At 38.6% G+C, this 23,709-nt stretch overlaps 1 protein-coding gene across 2 annotated transcripts; it reads left to right on the top strand.

Moving 5' to 3' along the window:
* The first annotated feature begins 19,290 nt into the window (after window positions 1-19,290).
* wu:fc75a09 (uncharacterized) lies at window positions 19,291-20,857 on the top strand. Of its 2 annotated transcripts, none has more exons than XM_057331309.1 (2): window positions 19,291-19,360; window positions 19,584-20,857. In XM_057331309.1, exon 2 carries the CDS (start codon window positions 19,587-19,589, stop codon window positions 20,361-20,363), a length of 777 nt encoding a protein of 258 aa, XP_057187292.1. In that variant the 5' UTR covers window positions 19,291-19,360; window positions 19,584-19,586; the 3' UTR covers window positions 20,364-20,857. The 2 variants fall into 2 exon arrangements, with proteins under 2 accessions (XP_057187292.1, XP_057187291.1); XM_057331308.1 differs by having other exon boundaries at window positions 19,314-19,360; window positions 19,570-20,857.
* The last annotated feature ends 2,852 nt before the right edge of the window (window positions 20,858-23,709 follow it).

The following is a 23,709-nucleotide window of genomic DNA, read 5'->3' as shown; positions in this document are numbered from 1 at the left end:
CAAAGGTTCTCAAACTTTGGGTTGGGGGTTCACGCAAAGCACTTGCTGTTGCGGTGCATTAAAAAGTTTATTCCAGCAACTAACAATACTTGTACTTGTACACACGTTTATTGTGCTTGGACACTGAATGCTCAAGCGGCGTATTTACAGCGCGAAGCATGTAGCTTATGTAGCCGCGTTTATTAAAGCATTAAAATATAATCAACATTATTAATCAGACTTACAATATTAAGGGGAATAATATAAACAAGTATGCCATACAATAATGTATTTTGATATTAAAATTAAACTTATTCATTCATGACAAGAAAATTAAAAAGTAAAGGGAGTGAATGTGTGTTGTTTCCCTATTTTCTATTTAAAGGTTGTTCCATGAGATAGCCTACCTTTGATTATACCTGTGTTTGGGAACCCCTTATTTATATTATCATAATATATGTTGCTAAAGTGTCATTATTTACTCAATAAAAGAGCAGAACGCGGAACATATAATCAACAGCTTTCTATAACTATAATTGCAGCATAAATTGTAGCCAGGTTTTCACGGATTAAATGCATTAAAATGCTCCGCGGATGGCGTCGTCTTTGATTTAGCCAAAACATTTGCTGTATCGCAGTTTGACTAAACTTTATACCACAATCTTTCTCTTTAAATTTAGGCTACTCCACATTCTTTGGGTTGCCAGCTGATGCACAGATTAAATAATTAAAAAGCTAACACATGTAAAAACAATTATATCCCTTGCATGATAACACGTCAATATAGCCTACTGGTATTTTTAACTTTAGAATTTTATTTGTATAGACTGCGATGTAAAAAAGCTTTTATTTTCACAGTGGCCACTAGCGGGTGAAATCTTAACAATGATAAGGTATAGCTAAGAGCGCTCCAGACCAACCTTCCGAACGTATGACTTACAGAAGGTATACTTAACTAAGAACGTTTCGGGAAACACATATTAACGATAAGGTACATCTTAAGGTATAACTTAAGAACGAGGAAGCGTAAAGAAGGTTTCGGGAAACGCGGCCCTGTTACTGACAATCTTACAAACATCTTCCTTTGTGTTTAGCAGATCAAAGAAATGTAGTCTATACAAGTTTGGAACAATCTCAAGAATTTAATTTTTGGGTGAACTATCTCTTTAAATAAACTTGTCTCATTCAATGCTGTCATTTCTTCCAAAAACAGAACTTCCAGTAAAATGAGAACCCTGAATGAATTATCTCACCTGAAAGACACCAGGTTTGGCCAACCATACCCCAGGACATATGGTGCGAACACGTGTTTTTCTGTGTCTTTGGTGTGTTATAAGTCGCCCATGCATGTATTAGACACGTAAAATGGCAAAAATGAAAGTGTGGAAGAAAAGATGTATTAAAAGCGAATGCTCACACAGACCTACCTGAAACGTCTCGTGTAACCACACCCCCACAAATCTACGTCAGTTCGTGGTATGACTTGACTAAGACCGCCCAAATGTATACGCAAGTAAGGTGGGCCTGTCAGTACAATTGCTTTGGAACCTGATGTTCCAAATATGGTAAGAGGCATTACATTTCCGTCACACGCTTGCAGTATTCGACTAATCACTACGCACTGGTTAACTGGCCAATCATAGCACACCTCGCTTTTCAGAGCGATGAGCTTTGTTAAAAATACGCGCGTTTCAGAGAGGCGGGGCAAAGAGGAGATACAAACATGCAGGGTATGTGGAAAATACAGCGTTTTTGAACCTTAAATCGTGTATACACATTGCATTACATCTACAACAAACGATTATGACCCCTTTAAGTAAAGATCATGTTCCATGAAGATATTTTGTAAATTTCCTACCGTAACTATATTTATGAAAACTTTATTTTTGTGAGTGGATGGCTTGCTGCAGTGCCTCTGATTAACCACTTCTAAGGCAATTTTCTCAATAGTTGCCTACCCTAACAAACCATTACATCAATAGAAATTTATACAGCTTTCAGATGATGAAAAAAATCTAAATTTCAAAATATTTACCCTTAAGACTGGTTTTGTTGTCCAGGGTCACATTTATCTGTTACCATGATAAGAAAATATATGCTGTGACAGTAATGCAGTTCCCGAGTTTGCATTTTATCGAGTTCGGTATATTGCAGTGATGAAGGTCAATGCATTTCAGTCAACATGAAAAACAAGTCCGTCTGGTTATAACAACGAACGGTGGGTTTTTTGCTTCCTTTAATTCTGAAACACGTTTGGTAATGTTTCCAAACGTGTTATTTCTCAATAAGTTTCTGTTTCCTAGCTCTTTATCTTTATGGGCGTGTAATGCATAGCACACGATTATAGCAGTTTTCTTTACCAGGAGCATTCTCCAGCAGTTACATTACTATCAGCTCTCTGAAGGTTACAAGAGACGGGTGACACTTCTGTTTTAAAGGTACAAGGAAAGCCGCATCTAAATATTTGTCAAGGAGGTTTTAACAAGTATGTTTATGTCAAAGCATTGCTTGGTTTATACATATATTGTATTGTACAGTTTAAAATTGAACTTGTGCTCTCATTTCTCTTAATTTTCGTTCCACAGTTATCCATCATGGTGAAAGACACTCTGAATGAATTGTTCCAACTGAAGAACTGCGGGTTCGGGCAGCCACAGCCTAGACACGGCTTGAATCTGCTTTACTGGTTTGATCGTGAATACATAGCGTTCAGTAACTACGAAATTGTACCCAAAACCAGTCCGCAAAGGGGAGACTTTGGCTTTCACAAGTTCCTCAACAGGATTGAGGATGACAACCACATTGTGCCTCTTCAGAGTCTTCCATACTATGAAGTGGGGAACCTGAATGCTCGTGGTGCAGACAAACTACCGGATTATGTCAGAGCAAATAAGAACAGTGATGCTGACAGTAATAAAGATCGCATTATAGTGCGTATGGACAACGATGGCAATATTGAGAGAGTGTATATCACTGAACACAGCGACCAGAAACGCTTCGACAACAACAAAACTTATCGTGTCAGCAAGGGTCTCCTCCAGATTATCAAAAACACGACTCAAGAGCAGTATCTCAATTCTGTCTCCAATCCACAAAATGACTCGTGGTGTACCATTCTTTAAATAGAGATTTTATTTACTCAGCAAGGTTGTAGTTTAGAGTTATTTGTTGTTTTTTGGTGTAATCATTTCATCTAGGTATTTACGGTGTGATTTCAGGTAGATTGGGACACTTTTTGGCTTTCAAAATTTAATAATTTCTTGTTTTAAATTGACATTAGTGTGTGGTTCATTAGTTTTTCGCATTTTTATTATGGACTTTGATATTTTTGTGTGTGGCTGGTTTGTTTGTTGACTCTTCTTAGTTGAGACACGCCTAAACTATATTGTTAATCTGGTTTATTTTCATTTATACACAATAAACTAAATATATGCAGCATATAAGTCCTTGCTTGAATGAAGTACAGTATCCTCCATATTTTATATTGTTTTAACATGTATTTACACAGAAATGGCTTGAACCTATTGGTTTGGTCATGACTACATAGAAGTCAGAAATGGAATTATTAAACCTACTTTCCATCCTAAAGAAGGACATTTTGGCTTTCACATGTTTCAGAATATAGAGTTGAAGATGATGAGCATCTGTTGCCCAATCAGAAGCACTTCTTCTATGAGGTGGGCAACTTGTATCCCCTGGTGGTGTGCCATTCTTTAAATGCATGTTTTGTTTTTCATTTACCCCACATGGAATTTATTAATAAATATAAAAAATAATTTCAATATAATGTTGGTAATCTGTGGTTGTGAAATAAATTCCTTCACAAAGCTAAAACCACGAATCACTTTTCATTTATTTGTTTCTTAACAGTCCTCTCATATTATCAAATAGAACATCACTATAAAAATAAAAATAAAACGACAGCTGCATAAACTCAGCAAGCAGCAAAACAATAATCCTACAACAGCAAATGTAAAATTCATTCTGTTAATTATCATCATTAAAGTTTGTTAAATTGAGGTTTGCACAAAAACAAAAAGATTCTTAAAAAAAAAGATTATCATTTCTATTCTTAAAATTAAAACTAGTCCTATTCAGTATTTATATGTATCCTTCACCTTTCAAAAACAAGACTGTCCTAAATATAACGAGAAGATCCAATGAATTGTCTCCATTTGGTCAACCAAATAAATACGTCTTGTTTCCCTTTTCATGAAGGAAATCATAGGTTTGGAATATGTCCGATTTTTTTTCGGTTGCACTATCCTGCATGTTGCGTTTTACTTTCGTACGCATTAGTTTCCATTTCCAGACTTCGCTCCGCCCACTATCAAAGAAATAAATAATATCAGAGATTGATACGTTTCCCTGTACAGATCCAGCTCGTGTAAAGCAGGTAAAGTATCTCAGTTTACTTTGTTTCTCGCTTAGTTATTGTTAATCATTTAATAACATTGTGATTATGAAAAAAACAGACCATATTTTGTCTCCAGTCTTTCAATGGACTTTGTTAAATCATAACTTATACAGCGTTATTAAACTTGATCAGAGACGTTACGAATATTTCGTAAATATCATCGAAGACCTCGATCTGGTTCAGGAGGGAACAAAAAAGTGAACCACTTTAGACTAAAAAAGGAATCGAAAGACGCAACATTTGCCAAGTCCTTGTTTGAAAGGACGTCAGGTGCTTAGATAATCTCTTAGCTGAGCGTACTTGCAGACAGACAGCTATTGTGTACGTGTTTAAAGAAAAGTGAAACTTATGTACATGTTTTTTACGTGTCAAACGAAGTTACTACAGCATTTCATTAAGTCAAAACTGCCAACAGTTAAAAATGTCTTTTAAATGATGACAGAATTTCATTTTTGGGTACTGTCCCTTTAAATAAACTTGTCTTATTCAATGCTCTCATTCCATCCAAAAACAGAACTTCCAGTAAAATGAGAACCCTGAATGAATTATCTCACCTGAAAGACACCAGGTTTGGCCAACCATACCCCAGACATGGTCTCAGTTTACTGTGGTGGTTTGCCGATAAATGTGTTGACATCGACCAAAACGGCAGAATGTTTGCACTCTGCGACCTTAAAGAAGGACATTTTGGCTTCCATGAATTTCATAATGAAGAAGATCTTCTTCCAGATACTGATCTCACATACTATGAAGTGGGCAACCTGAGCAACCATCACCACCATCCGGGCACATTCCCTCATATTGTCACTCAAAATTATGATTCTGATGATCCTGACAGCAATACAGATCGAATTATTGTTTCCGTCGATTCATCCCGGAGGAAAGTCTGGTTTGAGCAGATTTATGTGACAGAGCATTCAGATGAAGATGGCTTCGATGAGAGCTGCACCTATCGCATCAGTCAAGGTCTCATACGGATCATTCAAAACCTAGAACGGTCAGACTTCATCAGCGAAGTTATTATCAGACGGCGTCGTCGAAATCGCAGATAGCTATGTCTCTCAAATTTTACTTTGATTCCAATTACATAGATTAACCATAATCGAGTCTAAAACTAAGGCCTGTGAATACAAACTGACAAATATGTTTGTTCAAAAAGGTGCAAAATAATTTCAGGGTACAAATTTATAAAGTAATGTTATTTTGTGTGCTTGAATTGTTTGTTCTGTATCCTTATGGAAATGTATTTTTAATCATCCCATCATAATAAATAAAATAATTTACGTAACCATTCCCAAACTTTTATTTTAACCTTAATTCAAAAGTTTTCCCTTTAAGTTTCTTTCTCCTTTTTATCTTTTTGTTATTCTCTTATGTGTGGCACTGTTTGCATGTCCACTTTAATTAGCTGATATCACTTCCTATTCATCCACTACGTTTTGTTTTGTTTTATTGGAGACATTTAACACCAAAGATATTTTTCCATGAAATGGTTTCTGACCTCAGAATAGAACCCACTTATGAAACCTTTATAAAGTAGTGTTCACACATTTTAGTCCTTGAACAACATCATTGGTTAAAATATGCTAAGGCTCCTAACTGAAGGAAAATTTGGAACTCTCAAAACAGAGTAAAACATGTTCTTGTTTCATAATTTTCTGCTGGGATAAATCTATCAAACAAAATCCCAAAAAGCACTCTGAACAGTTTAAGTTGATATTCTTCTGCCTTCTGCCCTGAAGGTGTGTCTTAAACACAAACCACAACACAAACTCGTTCAAGACTTACATGGAGAGATTTTCAGAAGGGATGGCTTATTTTTCCTGCTCTTCAGGAAAAAAAAGAAATAACATTTAAAATCTTGTTGAATCAGTCTTTACCTCATTATACAATTTAAGATTTTAGTACGCTACACGGTATTAACGTGCATGGTTCTTTAAATCCAGCCGTGACTGACTGATGGGTACATATTTGCATGTTTTTTAGGTCTTAGACACTCCCTCATTTTGTTAAGCTAGACTTTCACGTTTTCCCTACAGAATACACTACATAGTTTCCATTTGACTGTGTCACATGTCACTAGAGAAAGGTAAGCCCACCTTAGTGTACAATATTATTTACTTTTTTGTGATCAACATTTTTTATTGGTTTAAAATAAAAAAAAAATGCTCATATAAAAAACAGACACAGAAAAAGGAGAGCAAGAGGTGTACAATGTTATTTACATACTGTGGTTAGAAAACATTAAGAAACAAAAATAGAAAAAAACTTTTTGTCTGTCGCTAATCTGCATTTCTGAAATGCATTTATAATTAATTTATTAGTATTTATGTACGAGGTGATTTTTTACAATAGCTATAAACGATTTTATGTAACATTGGTGTTATTTTAGGTTTATATTATTTAAAGTTTTTGGTTATAGCCTAGCTAAAAAAACATTGCTGTTTGCAGTTTTGGACTGTCACAGCAACAGGTGGAATTTAACTACAGTATATGCAAAAACAAGCTCTGTTCCCTATCGATACTTCACTCGTACTGCGTAGCAGGACGCTATGGGGAAAAACTCTGACTGAAGCTTTTTAATAACTCAGTGAATACTGCACGGCCATTGGTTAGTGCAAAGTAAAACTTTGAACCAATGGAGCCCACCAAACTGGGCGAGCTTATGGCTATAAGCAGACACGTCACCTCAGTGTCCTTAGATCTCTTCTCCTTCAGCGACAACTCTAACTTCGCTATTCGATACTGACTGCTTCCGCCGGCGAAAAGCCTTCGCAGCGGATTGGCCCCTGCTCAGTGGCCTCGCTGTTTTCTTCAGCGCAGGTAAGCAGCGCCGGTCTTTTTCCCTGCCGCCATCCGGCGAGTTCTAAAAGAACGGATTTTCGAGCAAATTTCTTGCGGCGTTTTTGCAAATGCCGCGCCGTCCCTGTCACTCGTGTGGGGTCTTCCTACACGCCGCTGATGGTCACGGCGAGTGCGTCTCATGCTTGGGGTTATCCCACGTTATCCCACCTTATCCCAGCATGAGTCTCTCCTCTCTGCGCTCACGGATAGCTTTCTTTCAGAGAGCGAATCCGCCCCTCGTGCCCTCCCGTTTTCTTCCTCACAAGATGTGAGGAAAAAGCAGCAGGGTAGAGGATCTAAGCGCTCGGAGAAGAGCGGGCTCACGCCGCCACGGCATGCCTTGCCTTTTCCACAGATAGAGATTTCTCTGGTTCGTTTCTCTCAGCCTGACCAGCGTCCCTTGGCCGCCACCAGTGATATGGTCTCGTTTGGCAGAAGCGAATTCAAGGAAGCTGCTTCAGATGCGGAGGAGCTGTTGGGTTCAGTGTTTGACCCCGCTCCCCTGCCGTCTGCGGAGCACAGCGAGTCCAAGCCTGGTGTGGATTCCGGGCTGTTTCGGGTCCTCACTAAAGCTGTGGAGGAGCTGGGCTTAGAGTGGTCTTTGCCAGAAGAACCCGCTCGCAGCCGTCTGGATGGGGCGCCCCAGGCCCCTCGTCAGCGAACGTCACCATTCTTCACAGAACTTCACGAAGAACTTACCAGGTCATGGCGCGCCCCTACTCGGCTCGTCTGCAACCTTCTTCTTCCTCCTCTCTCACTTTGGTTGACGGCGCAGAGGACAAACGTTATGAGAGGCTGCCTCCTCTCGATGAGTCAGTGGCCGCACATCTGTGTCCGCCCATGGCCATTGGATGGACGGCGAAAGTGACCCACCCGTCTAAGCCGTGTAAGACGACTTCGGCCCTCGCTGGACGCTCATTCTCGTCCGCCGGCCAAGCGGCTTCAGCGGTTCACTCCGTGGTGGTGCTCCAGGTCTACCAGGCCAAACTCCTCCAGGGAATGGATGAGTCTGGAACTGACCCTGCGTATTTCAGAGAGCTGCAGAGCGCAACCAATCTCGCACTGCGCCACCAAGGCCACGGCATGGCTGACGCTCACAGAGATCAAGGAGGCTGACAAGGTCCCTTTCCTCGACGCTCCGATCTCTGCCACAGGCCTCTTCGGACCTGCGGTGTAGGGCTTCGCAGAACGATTCCTGTAGGGCAGAAATCTTTGCAGGCCATGAAGCACTTTCTGCCGAAAAGACCTGACTCCAGGTCCTCTACCGCTCGCCCGAAGCGCTTTCACACCCCCTGCTACACAGACTGCAGCGAGAGCGGAGACTTGTCAGCGCTCTCGCTCTGGAAAACGCTTCCCTCACACTCAGCGCCAGGGACCCCGGCCAAAGATCACGCTGGACCCTGCACCTATACTGTCTTATAGGTGACATACTGTCTTTCCTGCAAGAGCTGTTGGATAAGGGTCATTCCTCTTCCACGCTCAAGGTCTATGTGGCAGCCATTTCGGCATAGCAGGCCAAACGGTGGGTAGAACAACCTTGTTGTTCGTTTCTTGAAGGGATCCAGGCGGTTCTGCCCTCCTCGCCCCCTCACTGTTCCCACATGGGATCTGCCCACAGTATTGAGAGCTCTGAAGAGCTCTCCCGTTGAGGCAGTCTGCGGACCTATGTTCCCTAATGCTTAAAACCGCTCTGCTTCTAGCTCTGGCATTGGTTAAACGCATGGGCGATTTACAGGCGCTCTCTGTGAGCCCCTCCTGTATTGAATTTGGGCCTGACGACTCTAGGGTGGTCCTCAAACCAAGGCATGGCTACGTACCTAAGGTGTTCTCTACCCCGTTTAGAGCATAGGTAGTGATGCTTTCTGCACTCCCCTCCTCCGAGCAGGACCTGGAGCTGAACCTGCTCTGCCACGTCAGAGCAATGAAGGTTTACATCGAGCATTCTGCCCCCTTCAGGCGGTCGGAACAGCTCTTTGTTTGCTTTGGTGACCGCACCAAAGGGTCCCCGGTCACAAAGCAGAGACTTTCTAAATAGATAGTTGAGGCTATTATGCTAGCATATTTTTCCGTGGGCCTTCTATGCCCCACGGGAGTTAGAGCCCACTCTACTAGAGGTGTTGCCTCTTCATGGGCATGATCTAGCGGTTTGTCCATAGCAGAGATTTGTGCAGCAGCCTGCTGGGCTTCGCCTTCCACAATCACCAGATTCTATAGTCTGGACGTCCCGGCCTTGCAGGCTCGAGTCCTCTCTGCTTAACGGGCTCACACTACGTCGCCGGACTGACAGTTGCGCACTGTCATTGGGACGATTAACCGGACTGGGCCACCTCTTAGCTTGGCCCCTTCCGCTACTGCAGGGCTACGCTGCTCCATACTTAGCCCCCGAGCCCTGGCTCCAGGGTAAACTGGCGTTATCGTTCCTCTTGTAGCACAGCGGGAATATATTTGTTCCCCATAGCGTCCTGCTACGCAGTATGAGTGAAGTATCGATAGGGAATGTACTCAGTTACTAACGTAACCTCGGTTCTCTGAGATACAAGAACGAGTACTGCGTTCCTTGCCATGTTTACAAGCTGCAGCTGGTCGTCGTTTCAGTCGAAGTACCCTGAGGACACTGTGGCGATGTGTCTGCTTATATAGCCATAAGGCCCGCCCGGTTTGGCGGGCTCCATCGACATAGGTCCGTGCAGCTTCGCTTCCATTGGTTCAAAGTTTAACTTTGCACTAACCAATGGCCGTGCAGTATCCACTGCATTATTAAAAAGCTTCAGTCATCTGAGAAAAAAGAGTTTTCCTCATAGCGTCCTGCTATGCAGTAGGGCTGCACGATAATTTATCGTGATACAACTAAATCCTATTGAAATCAAGCTGGCTGCGATATGCATTGTGTCAATATTTTTTTTAAATGCGTAGCTTCTCCGTGAAGCACGGCTCTGGGATCAGTAGGAAATGCTGCTCGATTTAAAAGCAGTGCGAGTTTGAGTCGCTTACAATGTGCATTTGAAAAAGCAACACCCGTCAAATATGATCATTATAAATATACCTTATTATCATTAAAATACCTGATGAGGCTTGAGTAACAGTGATAAAAAGATGTCCATAGGCATTTCCTAGATTCTAGAACGTGTTATGGTCTTCTTCTGTAGTGCATATTTGGAGATTCCGCACGAGAGTGCCCTCTGGCTTTCGGATGCAGCAGCATTTTCCTGTACTTCACTCAAAAGCTGTGCATAAATCACGTGATATTTATTGTCTATTTATCACGACAGCCCTACTACGCAGTACTCGTTCCCGTATCTCAGGTAACCGAGGTTACGTTAGGAACCGAGTACGTTTTCTTTCCCATGCTTTCAAGCTAATTTAACAGATTTTACGGTATATTTGAAGAGATGATTTATTGAGCTATTTTTACTTAATCAAAACAAACCAACTGCAGTTTGATATTAATTGGAATGCACATGAAAAAAACTAGATTTTTTACCATTTTTACAGTTTTTAAAATTGCTATGACCATTTTTTTAATACTTTTAAAAACAAATTCTAAACTCTTAACACAGTTACAACATTTGTCTGTGTACAATTAACACATTTCTTGTTTCTTTGACACAAAATTCATACATTGCATACATGTTTTCCTCATTGCCTCTAGTTTTCTTTATCCTTTCTATCATTTGTGTCTCTCTCTTGGCCTCTGATCATTGTGTAATGACACAGAATTACTCCCGACTGTCGTCTTGGTGCAGACTGATGATGTTATAAAAGCTGGTTTGGAAATGGAAAATAATCGAACACACAACAGCCTGTTGTCATGTCTTTGTTTTTGAGCTAGTGTCACAATTTGTGACCCTGGACCACAAAACCAGTCTTAAGTAGCACAGGAACATTTTTAGTAATAGCCAAAAAAACATAGTATGAGTCAAAATGATCGTTTTTCTTTCATGGCAAAACTCATTAGGACATTAAGTAAAGATCATGTTCCATGAAGATATTTTGTAAATTTCCTACCGTAAATATATATTATTCAAAGGCAATTTTCTCAATATATCGATTTTTTTGCACCCTCAGATTCCAGAGTTTTAAACAGTATCCTATCCTAACAAACCATTACATCAATAGAAAGTTTATACAGCTTACAGATGATGAAAAATTAACCCTTAAGACTGGTTTTGTTGTCCAGGGTCACATTTATCTGTTGCCATGATAAGAAAATATCTGCTGTGAAGGTAATGCAGTTCCCGAGTTTGCATTTTATCGAGTTCGGTATATTGCAGTGATGAAGGTCAATGCATTTTAGTCAACATGAAAAACTTCCAAGTCCGTCTGGTTATAACAACGAACGGTGGGTTTGTTGCTTCGTTTAATTCTGAAACAGATTGGGTAATGTTTCCAAATGTGGTTTTCTCAATAAGTTTCTGTTTCCTAGCTCTTCGTCTTTATGGGTGTATCATGCATAGCACACAAGTCCGTCTGGTTATAACAATGAACGGTGGGTTTATTGCTTCCTTTAATTCTGAAACAGATTTGGTAATGTTTCCAAACGTGTTATTTCTCAATAAGTTTCTGTTTCCTAGCTCTTTATCTTTGTGGGTGTGTCATGCATAGCACACGATTATAGCACAGTTTTCTTTACCAGGAGCATTCTCCAGCAGTTACATTACGATCAGCTCTCTGAAGGTTACAAGAGACGGGTGACACTTCTGTTTTAAAGGTACAAGGAAAGCCGCATCTAAATATTTGTCAAGGAGGTTTTAACAAGTACGTTTATGTCAAAGCATTGCTTGGTTTATTCATATACTGTATTGTACAGTTTAAAATTGAACTTGTGCTCTCATTTCTCTTAATTTTCATTCCACAGTTATCCATCATGGTGAAAGATACTCTGAATGAATTGTTCCAACTGAAGAACTGCGGGTTCGGGCAGCCACAGCCTAGACACGGCTTGAATCTGCTTTACTGGTTTGCTCGTGAATACATAGCGTTCAGTAACAATGACATTTTACCCAAAACCAGTCCGCAAAGGGGAGACTTTGGCTTTCACAAGTTCCTCAACAGGATTGAGGATGACAACCACATTGTGCCTCTTCAGAATCTTCCGTACTATGAGGTGGGGAACCTGAATGCTCGTGGTGCAGATAAACTACCGGTTTATGTCAGAGCAAATAAGAACAGTGATGCTGACAGTAATAAAGATCGCATCATAGTGCGTATGGACAACTATGGTGATATTGAGAGAGTGTATATCACTGAACACAGCGACCAGAAACGCTTCGACAACAACAAAACCTATCGTGTCAGCAAGGGTCTCCTCCAGATTATCAAAAACATGACTCGAGAGCAGTATCTCAATTCTGTCTCCAATCCAATATACTATCAACACAGAAGTCAGAGTGGTGTTGAGCCGCCACCACCACAAAATGACTCGTGGTGTACCATTCTTTAAATAGGGATTTTATTTACTCAGCAAGGTTGTAGTTTAGAGTTATTTGCTGTTTTTTGGTATAATAAAGTATTTACGGTGCAATTTCAGGTAGATTGGGACACTTTTGGGATTTCAAAACTGAATAATATCTTGTTTTAAGTTGACATTAGTGTGTGGTGCATCATAACATACAGTTTTATTATGGACTTTGACAATATAATAAATATCCAATATAATAAACTCAATCTGCAGATAAGTTTTTTCTCTGGGTTGTCCTATAAATTGGATAATTGTTGTGTTTTAATCTTATCTTGCATACACACACACACGAAATTGTGTCATCATGTGTTATCTTTTACTAACCCTCAGGTTGTTCCACACCTGTATAAATGCATTTGTTCTGCTAAACATAAAATAAGATATTTAGAGGAATGTCTGTAACCAAACAGATCTCATCCCCCCATTTACTGCCATAGTAGGGAAAACAAATACTATGGGAGGATAGGGGGATGAGATCTGTATATATCTTCCTTTGTGTTTAGCAGATCAAAGAAATGTATACAAGTTTGGAACAATCTGAAGGCGAATAAATGATGACAGAATTTCATTTTTGGGTACTATCCCTTTAAATAAACTTGTCTTATTCAATGCTCTCATTCCATCCAAAAACAGAACTTCCAGTAAAATGAGAACCCTGAATGAATTATCTCACCTGAAAGACACCAGGTTTGGCCAACCATACCCCAGACATGGTCTCAGTTTACTGTGGTGGTTTGCCGATGAATGTGTTGACATCGACCAAAACGGCAGAATGTTTGCACTCTGCGACCTTAAAGAAGGACATTTTGGCTTCCATGAATTTCATAATGAAGAAGATCTTCTTCCAGATACTGATCTCACATACTATGAAGTGGGCAACCTGAGCAACCATCACCACCATCCGGGCACATTCCCTCATATTGTCACTCAAAATTATGATTCTGATGATCCTGACAGCAATACAGATCGAATTATTGTTTCCGTCGATTCATCCCGGAGGAAAGTCTGGTTTGAGCAGATTTATGTGACAGAGCATTCAGATGAAGATGGCTTCGATGAGAGCTGCACCTATCGCATCAGTCAAGGACTCATACGGATCATTCAAAACCTAGAACGGTCAGACTTCATCAGCGAAGTTATTATCAGACGGCGTCGTCGAAATCGCAGATAGCTATGTCTCTCAAATTTTACTTTGATTCCAATTACATAGATTAACCATAATCGAGTCTAAAACTAAAGGCCTGTGAATACAAATTGATAAATATGTTTGTTCAAAAAGGTGCAAAATAATTTCAGGGTACAAATTTATAAAGTAATGTTATTTTGTGTGCTTGAATTGTTTGTTCTGGATCCTTATGGAAATGTATTTTTAATCATCCCATCATAATAAATAAAATAATGTATGTAATAATTCCCAAACTTTTATTCTAACCTTAATTCAAAAGTTTTCCCTTTAAGTTTCTTTCTCCTTTTTATCTTTTTGTTATTCTCTTATGTGTGGCACTGTTTGCATGTCCACTTTAATTGGCTGATATCACTTCCTATTCATCCACTACGTTTTGTTTTGTTTTGTTTTGTTGGAGACATGTAACACCAAAGATATTTTTCCATGAAATGGTTTCTGACCTCAGAATAGAACCCACTTATGAAACCTTTATAAAGTAGTGTTCACAATAATTTTAGTCCTTGAACAACATCATTGGTTAAAATATGCTAAGGCTCCTAACTGAAGGAAAGTTTGGAACTCTCAAAAGTGTAAAACATGGCTTGAACCTATTGGTTCGGTCATGACTACATAGAAGTCAGAAATGGAATTATTAAACCTAATTTCCATCCTAAAGAAGATGATTTTGGCAGTGTGGGCAGGTGCCAAGTCTTGCTGGAAAATGAAATCAGCATCTCCATATGCTTGTCAGCAGAAGGAAGTCTGAAGTGCTCTAAAATTTCCTGGCTGGGTTAACTTTTCGCAAGGCTACGCTGTATCCGGGAGGGGGCGTGGCCAGCTCGAAATGCATTTTCAAGTCCACATTGAATCTTGCAACACCCAACGCGCTGTGTGTAAATGAAAATGCAATCCCAAATGTTCAACCTGTTAATGTTAATGCATTTAGGGAAAATAACATTTGAATTTTCATTTTGCTACAGTTTTGCTTGACTATCTTAAACATATATAATCAATCCGGGGAATGCATTTTATTTTTAATTTTGCAACTTAAAGAGCGTTAAAAATATCCATTGAAATAACATATTAAAACTAGTGTAGGAACTGACAAATGTAATTGATATAACTGAATTTTTATTTTCATTTTGCACTTAATGTTGCACATATGTTATTTAAAATGTATATTTAAATACACAATTGCATTGCCATTTTGCGTATTGCATTTCAAATTGAATATAGCAACCAATATGCTTCCATATGATAAGCGCTTGAGTTGTAAAACACGTCTGCAAATACAGTTTACATGTGGCTTTTCGAATGCTTTATATAACGCATATTTCATAGATTTTGCTCTTAGATACTGATTAATGATAAGTCATCAATTGGATTTAGGGATCCGGGATTAAATCAAACCAAAAGTGCATGCTCATGTAAACGCAGTGAGACACACATCTCACACCATCGATACGTGCCCATCATGCCCATTCAAACAGCACCGTTAGGTAGCCTACAGGTACATCTAAAAAAAATTGAATATTCATGAAAAAGGTAAAAAAAATGTGTTACTCATTTCAGAGAGTGAAACCCATATTTAGATTCATTACACATAGAGTGAAATATTTCAAGCCTTTATTTCTTAAAAATTTTGATTATGGCTTACAGATAATGAAAACCCAAAATTCAGTGTCTCAGAGAATATTAGATAAGATCAATAAATAAAAACATATTTCAGCCTGTGGCACTGCTCAGGTGTAATGGAAGCCCAGGTTGCTTTGATAGCGGTGTTCAGGTCATCTGCATTGTTGGCTTATATAAAAGTGAATATACCTCACCAGACTGAATATGATGTTATAGCCTACGAGTTCAAAGAAAGGTGAAACTTATCGCACTGCCGGTGTTCTATCGATTTAGGCTACCCGTCGAATTTTGCTACCCTCGTGTTGTGAATGGTTTGGGAGGGGTAACTTGGGTTTAGGGGTTGGAATGAGGGAGGGGTTAGTCCTGTTTTGTATGGAGGTAGCACCGGCTCTTTGGTCGTCCCCTGGTGGCTGGCTGCAGTAGCCTACAGGTCATAAACCCCTCCCTCTCATGTAATCAAATGGGACAGGAGCCACACTATAAAATCCAATTACACTTTACACATATGCACAGTATATACACAAGTTATACACATTAGACATTGAATACACATTAAATATGCAGGTGTACATATGTATAATGGATCAACCACATAGTGCAGATATTGGTATGCAAATTTGGTAATGGGTGCTTTGCATTAGGTGCAAATTAGTTCATGAAATTGTGCATGGTAAAACGAAGTGTGAGCGTGTATCAGTTTTTGATGTTGAGCAGTCTAATAGCCTGAGGAAAAAAGCTGTCGTTCAGCCGGTTTGTGCGGGAAATGATGCTCCGGTATCGTCTGCCCAAAGCAAGGAGAGCAGCCTGTGATTCGGGTGGCTGGAATCACTGATGATCTTCCTGGCTTTCCTCATACACCGCCTGGTGTAGATGTCCTGGAGAGAGGAAAGCTCATCTCCCACAACACGACAGGCAGTTCGCACAACCCCTCTGCACCGGTTTCTTTGTTTCTCCTATTCTACTCAGCCATTTTGCTGGGTGTGGGAGTCAATGCATACCCTCCTGTTGAAAAGACCTTTCGGCACGCCCAATTATCCGACCTGCAGATTCAACCGGTCTCTTAAGTTTCGATTCTTCTGCATTTGAATATAGTTGTCTCAAACACACAACAGACTCGAGACAGACGGCAAGACTGCTTTTCACTGCTCTTCAAGGAAATATAACAAAATCAACTGCAGATTTCTAGAACTGAATAATTTAAAAAACACATGTTGTGCTGTCAGTCTTCCCCACAAGGTACAATTTAAGTGCGTGTGTGTCATGTTCTCCTGTTTTGTGCTGGTGCTTGTTTTCTTATATAGCCTACAGTAGCCTATGTGGTTTCTGATGAGGGTTCGAAAAAAAAACATGTTTCAATTATAATGGGTTCTAATGCGTTTTTAATGTCTTTTGTCATGTCGCATCGCTTCGGTCATGTCCGGTATAGACAGGGTGTAAGGCGATTTTAATTGATTTTAATGGTTATTTTTAGATTGAACATGAGGTTACCCGTATACACAAAGAAAGTATTTTTTCCTACTTGTCAAATCATTAGGCTATTTAAAACATATAGAATAATAAATTGTAAATTATTACAATAGTACAATAACATATAAGGAATTGCCTTTCATAAATGCTTGCTTTCAAAATATGGAAATGTACAATTTGATATAGCTTGCAGCATATTATTCAGTAAATTCCCTTATATTTTTTTGCATAAAGGTAGTCTTTAGGATGCTTTTATCTGATCATTCTAATTATAAAGCAGACTCATTGTTACTATGATTAACTTTGCTTGTGGTAAAAATACTTTAAAATATTTGACCGTAATCTTTACATTTTTCCAGACACAGATTTGTCAGAAACATGGTGAGAATCCTGTACAATTTGTCTGAGCTGAGCGATTCCATGTTTGGTCAACCACCTCCCAGACATGGTCTCAGATTACTGTGGTGGTTTGCCAATAAATGTATTCAGATTGACTCCAATGGCTTTTTAATTGCACTGTGCGACCCAGTAGAAGAGGATTTCGGCTTCCGTCCATATTATAATGCAGACAGACGTCTTCCTTATATTAATAACTTTCCATACTATAAGGTGGGCAACCTGAACCAGCGTGGCTGCCAACCAAACCAACTGCCTGAATATGTCACAGAAAATTATAAAGGAACTTCAGCTGACAGGAACACAGATCGCATCATTGTTTCAATTTCTTCATCGTGGAATAGTCAAGACTACTTTGAAGACGTTTATGTAACTCAGCATTCAGATCAGGCTAATTTCGACCAGAATCGCACCTATCGCATAAGCCAAGATCTCATAAAGGACATTAAAAACTTGACCATGGCAGAATTCCTCAGACAAATGAAGAATGAGCCAAATCTAATTCATTACAATCAACATTACTACAGAAACCTTTCATCACAACAACAGTCAATGCAGGCTAAACCCTTTCACAATCCAGTATATGCTCAGCAAATGTCATACCCATTTGAGAATGGCATTATGGGAATTCTACTGCTTTTTGCTTTTATTTTGCTGTTCTTGTGTTTCCTTTGGATAAAGCATTCATTTTAGATTAGGGCATCTGCTAATCACTGATTCTCGGCTTTGACCCAAAAATGGGTTCAGGGTTATTGAAAAATGGGAATGCAATGCAATTTAATCTTAGGATAGCAATCTGTTTTGTGCAGTGAAGATGCATTAAAGCATTTAGCATAAATTGGCAGAACACCGGTGCAAGGCGTAGCTGACACTCACTCAGCCCCGCGTCATTCCCACATGGCTCTTGTCCCGCCTTGCTCGTCACAGGTGTTATCTTGTTTATTCTTGTCATTGTAATCTAATAAACATTATAATGTATCTGCTCTACTGATTGTTGTGCTTGTGCTGGTAATTCTTTAAAGCTTGCCTTTAAAGTTATTAATCACCCTGTACTACAGAATAACATTACAAAATAATGTAATTCAATCAACTAATCAATAAAACATTTTCTTGTGTTTGCATTGTCATGTGTGTTGCATTTAATTTAACCTCTTAAAAACAAAAAATAAAGCAACTATTAGTAATTTTCAGAATGTCAGTAAATAAAAAATAAACCAAAAATTTACTAAAATAATCTGCCACTAGCCTTTACATAGTTTCAATCCCATTTGGCCTTTCTTTCAGAGATTACAAAAGATGTTTTGCAGAATTCTTTGTGGGAATAAGAAAAGCATCATCCGTGTTCTCAGTATCTCTTGTGTTGCAAAAGTCATGCAAACCTTGAATGGAAACCTTGGCCAGTGTTGTTTTGGTTATTGAAATTTAATTTGTGTTCTGCAGAAGAAAGAAAGTCACACAGGTTTGGAATGACATGAGGGTACGTAAATGATTAAAATAATAATAATTTTTGGATGAACTTTCCCTTTGAATTGTGACTAACAAATATTTAAAAATATGAAAAATCTACTTTGCCTTTCAAATAGAATACTGTCAGAAACACTTAATAATTAACAGATAATCACAAATAATATATATTTAAAATTGTTTTCGATGAGGTGTATTTCTGCAAGGCATTTACTGCTAAGCAGTGTTGTGTGAAGTACTCATATGAAATCCTAATAATAATAATGTGCACATAAAAAAAAAGTAAATGTAAAATCAACATTCATCAATATATACTATAACACTTGTTCTTGCTAGTTTTTATGATAAGGTTCATAGTGCAGTCATTGCCAAGTGTGTCATCTGGTTGTGTTTAGACACTCCCACACAAGTCACCAGTCTGCTAAAGTTTCTGTTTCCCAGCTATTGACCTTATATCTCTTTCCTGTTCTGCGTAAACGCTGACACACAACACATTCCTGCTAATACAATGAATCTGTAAGAACATAAAGCAGAGGTATGTATACCCTCCTTCCTGTTTCTCTACATTTTTCGGTCTTAACATTTAACAAAATTTTTCCAAAATATGACTGTGAGATTATTGCACGTACTCCACCACTGTAAACAAACAATGCAGAGATACTTCTGAAGCTGTCTCAGTTTTGATTTTCTCTAAAATTATACACACATGTAAAACTGAGTGGACATTATGTTAATAATCTTTAGTCCACTACCTAAAGACGATGGTGAGAAGAATCAAAGATATATCTGAGCTGCAGGAGTCTGGATTCGGTCAGCCGTGGCCCCGACATGGACTCAAACTCTTGTATTGGTTTGCGGATGAATGCATTTCTGATGCATGGAATGACGACATGATCCTGCTGTGTGACCCGACAGGAGGAGATTTTGGATTTCACTTTTTTGCAAACAGATGCAACCGACCCAGTGTGAAACTTCTTCCGGATGTGAAGTTTCACTACTACGTGGTTGGCAATCTGAATTCACCAGGAGCCTATATGTTGCCAGATTATGTTAGGGAAGACAACACTCGCCGTATTGAGGACAACAGCAATGCAGATCGCATCATCGTGTGCTATCCCGGAGAGAATAAGTTTGGGAAGGTTTATGTGACCACACACAAAGATAAGTCAAATTATGATCCAAGCGCCACATTTCACATCACCAGGACCCTCATCTGGCTCATCAAAGCATATGATAGTATTAATGACTTTCTGAGGGACACGAGGTATCGTACACCAAACCAAACTGTGCCGACCAATAATCCAGTGTGGTACTACAACCCAGAACTTCGTCTGTGGGTCCCTACATTGGATCAGCAGGCTTCCCCTTTGCTTTTGCAGAATTATGATTCTGAGATTCGTATTGACGTGGAACCACCATCTACTTTTTATAACAGTGATGTCTCAGTGAATGTAGAAAATGACACAGAAGCACAAAACCACTCTGAGACGTTACCCAGAAAGAAGAGATGCTGTGAACGTTTCTGTACCATACTATAATGCCTTCATACTTTTAGCAAAATGACAAAGATTCATGGATATTATTTTTACTAATAAAACTATTAATCTGCAGCCATATTAACTGTAATGATTTTAAAGCTGTTTATTGAACGCATGAGACTTTGATGAATAGTCACCTGACCCTGTAATATAATTGATATAGTGCAAGTTTTTGAAAAACATTCATGTTGCGAGATCTAAATGATTTTTAAGTGAATTATGCTTATAGTGTGATGATTTTGTAAAACAAAATGACTTTCAGTAGCTTACTTTAGTGAGCACTTATGCTGTAAAATCATACTGTATGTATGTTATGTATTATCATAACCATTTATTATCAAATTAGAACAACCGAAGTAGTACTAATTTGTTGACTGACCAGTAGGCCTATAAATAATTCTCTATCATACGTTTTCCTTTATGGAAACAAAAAATATATTAGGTAATATATAGTAAAATATCATGCAATTTATCAAATAATACATATTGCAACCAAGTGCTTATATTTTTCATACATAAAAAGTGGAAATTCCTTAGGCCTATGTATTATTTAATATATTGTAATATTGTTATATATTGATAACAATACAATGTATTAATTCATATGTTTTCAAATATACTGTATATTAAATGTTTTAATATATTGGCAGTTAATATATAGAAAAATATATTGTCTTTGCATAAGAGCAGATGAAAGTTCATTCTGTTTAATGATTATATATCTGTGTAATTCATTAACCACCAACATACAAGAATGACAGTAAATATATACTGTATAATATAATCAAAAAAGCACAACAGTGCACACCCCATAAGAAAGAATAATGCACCTGAATATAAATGTCACTCTTATTAACTGTAACCTCATAAAAACTAGTAAGAAGTAACAGTGAGTAACATGCACTATTTATTAATTATTACTAATTTACTGTATATTATGCTAGTCAAGACCGCTAGAATTTACAGCGTGATATTAGAACCTGGAAGCAGAATATGTACAAAGAGAAGTGTGTGCCTTCTTATCATGAGAAGAATCACCTTATCATGTATAAGTATAATAACTCAGAAGCCTTCTAAATTCACCTCTTGTTCTGGTATGACACAACAAAGAGACAATGCTCAAGAAACTCAACACTGGTCACACTATTTTCACTTTCACTTTAGAAGAAACAGAACAACACAAATATAACGTGAACAGTTCAGCTCACTGGAAGCATCTTGGACGATCTGTCTTTGTTTTCAAGGTACAATTTAAGATTTTTTCTTAAATAGTTTTGAATTAAACCAAGGATGCCTTAGACAATAGGTTCTAATATCACGCTGTAAATTCTAGCGGTCTTGACTAGCATAATATACAGTAAATTAGTAATAATTAATAAATAGTGCATGTTACTCACTGTTACTTCTTACTAGTTTTTATGAGGTTACAGTTAATAAGAGCGACATTTACTTAAAACAATTAAGGAAAGGATTTGTTGACTTCTTCAAGTTATCTTACCAGAAAATGCTTAAACAACTCCAAAAACACCATCTTCACTTATTACAATCCACTTTGCCTTTATTTCATACAAAAGATGAAAACCATGAAATTAATAGGATAACACTTTACAATAAGGTTGTATTTTTTAACATTATGCATTAGCTAGCTTTCGAGGACTGTATGAGCAATATCATTTTTAGAGATTAATAGAGTTTAATAATCTTTGTTAATGTTAATGTCAATATAATTATTCATGTTAGTTCACTGTGCCTAACAGTTGATTTTAAAATGCAATTAATAAATGCTGAAATAAACATGACCTAAGATGAGTAAATGACACAAAAATATTGTTCATTTTCAGTTCATGTTAGTTAGCGAAAGTGTTCCCGGTGGAAGTGGGCTGCAGGGGCTTTGTTTCCAATTCCACTACAAGGCTACTTAAGAAAGTGGGGATCAGAGGACAGACCCAACGGACGGTAGTCAAAGAACTTGCAATTGTCGCTTAGAGAAGCAGCCACTGGCTGTGGTTGAAACGGAAGGACGCAATATGGGCTATATAACAGCTTTAGCCAACGGGTTGGCGTGTATGGTTGCGTTGAGTTTGGTAATGTGTAATGTTGTGCCATATGGGACCGGGGGCACTGAGTGCGCATTAACGGAGCCAGTGGGGCTATAACAACCTTAGCCAACGTGTTGGCATGTATGGTTGCGTTGATTTTGGTAATGTGTTGTAATGGTATGCCATACCCAGTGTTGGGTAAGTTACTCTGAAAAAGTAATTAATTACTAGTTACTAATTACACATTCGATAATGTAATTAGATTACTGTACAAGTTACTCTCTTCAAAAAGTATTTAATTACTTATTACTAATTTGAGTTAAGTGATTCAAGGAAAGACATGAAACGGCTCTTTTAATTCATTCAAATAAATCATATAAAACTACATAAAGTATTATTATTAATTACAAATGTGAAAATTATACATTAAAGCACGGATTTTAAAGTTAGACTTTGAATTTTGATGTAAATTCCTCTTCTGCACACACACATATTTACACAAAGTATTTAGTTTAATTACATCAGAAGTAACTGTAATTAAATTACAGTAAAAACAAGAGTAATCCCTTACTTTACTTTTTCAAGGGAAAAGTAATTAAATTACAGTAACTAATTACTTAGTAACTAATTACACCCAACACTGGCCATACGGGTAGTCGTGGCCTAATGGTTAGAGAGTCGGACTCGTGACCAGAAGGTTGCCGGTTCGATTCTCAGGGCCTGCTGGTAACGACTGCGGTGACTTTGAGCTGCAGTGATAGCTGCCCACTGCTCCGGGTGTATATGTGTTCACGACTTGCAGTGCGTGAGTTCACTACTCACAGGATGGATGATTAAATGCAGCGGTCACCACAACTGACAAATAGGTCACTCTCAGAGGACAGGTGGTGCAGAAAGAAGAAGCCACTGGCTGTGGTTTAGGCGGATGGAAACAGCATGGGCTGCCAGATGACCTTGTAACAATGCGACACACACCCAGGTCTGATCAACCTGCGGTGGGCCTCCCTTGGCTGAGGGTGTCATGTGATAAAGGGCCGAAACACCCAATGAGGCTGAGGTGCACAACTAACGATGTGCCGCATATAATCATTTATGCCCAAACACAGAGGATGCCTACCCGACGAACCAGTGAAACCTCAGACCTCCTTTACTCTATTCATATTCTTGACTGCTTCCCCCTCTCATGCATAAGACGTGGGAAATGTCCTATTGGGCAATTCAACTGTGCTGAAATAGTGGGATTATAACACCTAGTCCTATTAAGCGAATCTGAGTTAATGCTTTAACTAATGTTAACGAATACAACC

Source organism: Triplophysa rosa, linkage group LG4 (genome assembly GCF_024868665.1).
Source record: "Triplophysa rosa linkage group LG4, Trosa_1v2, whole genome shotgun sequence".
NCBI classification, from domain to species: domain Eukaryota; kingdom Metazoa; phylum Chordata; class Actinopteri; order Cypriniformes; family Nemacheilidae; genus Triplophysa; species Triplophysa rosa.
This window is presented reverse-complemented; position numbering and strand designations above follow the sequence as displayed.

Coding starts and splice junctions, on each gene's coding strand:
- wu:fc75a09 (XM_057331309.1), top strand. CDS start 19,587: ATGGTGAGAAGAATCAAAGATATATCTGAGCTGCAGGAGTCTGGATTC.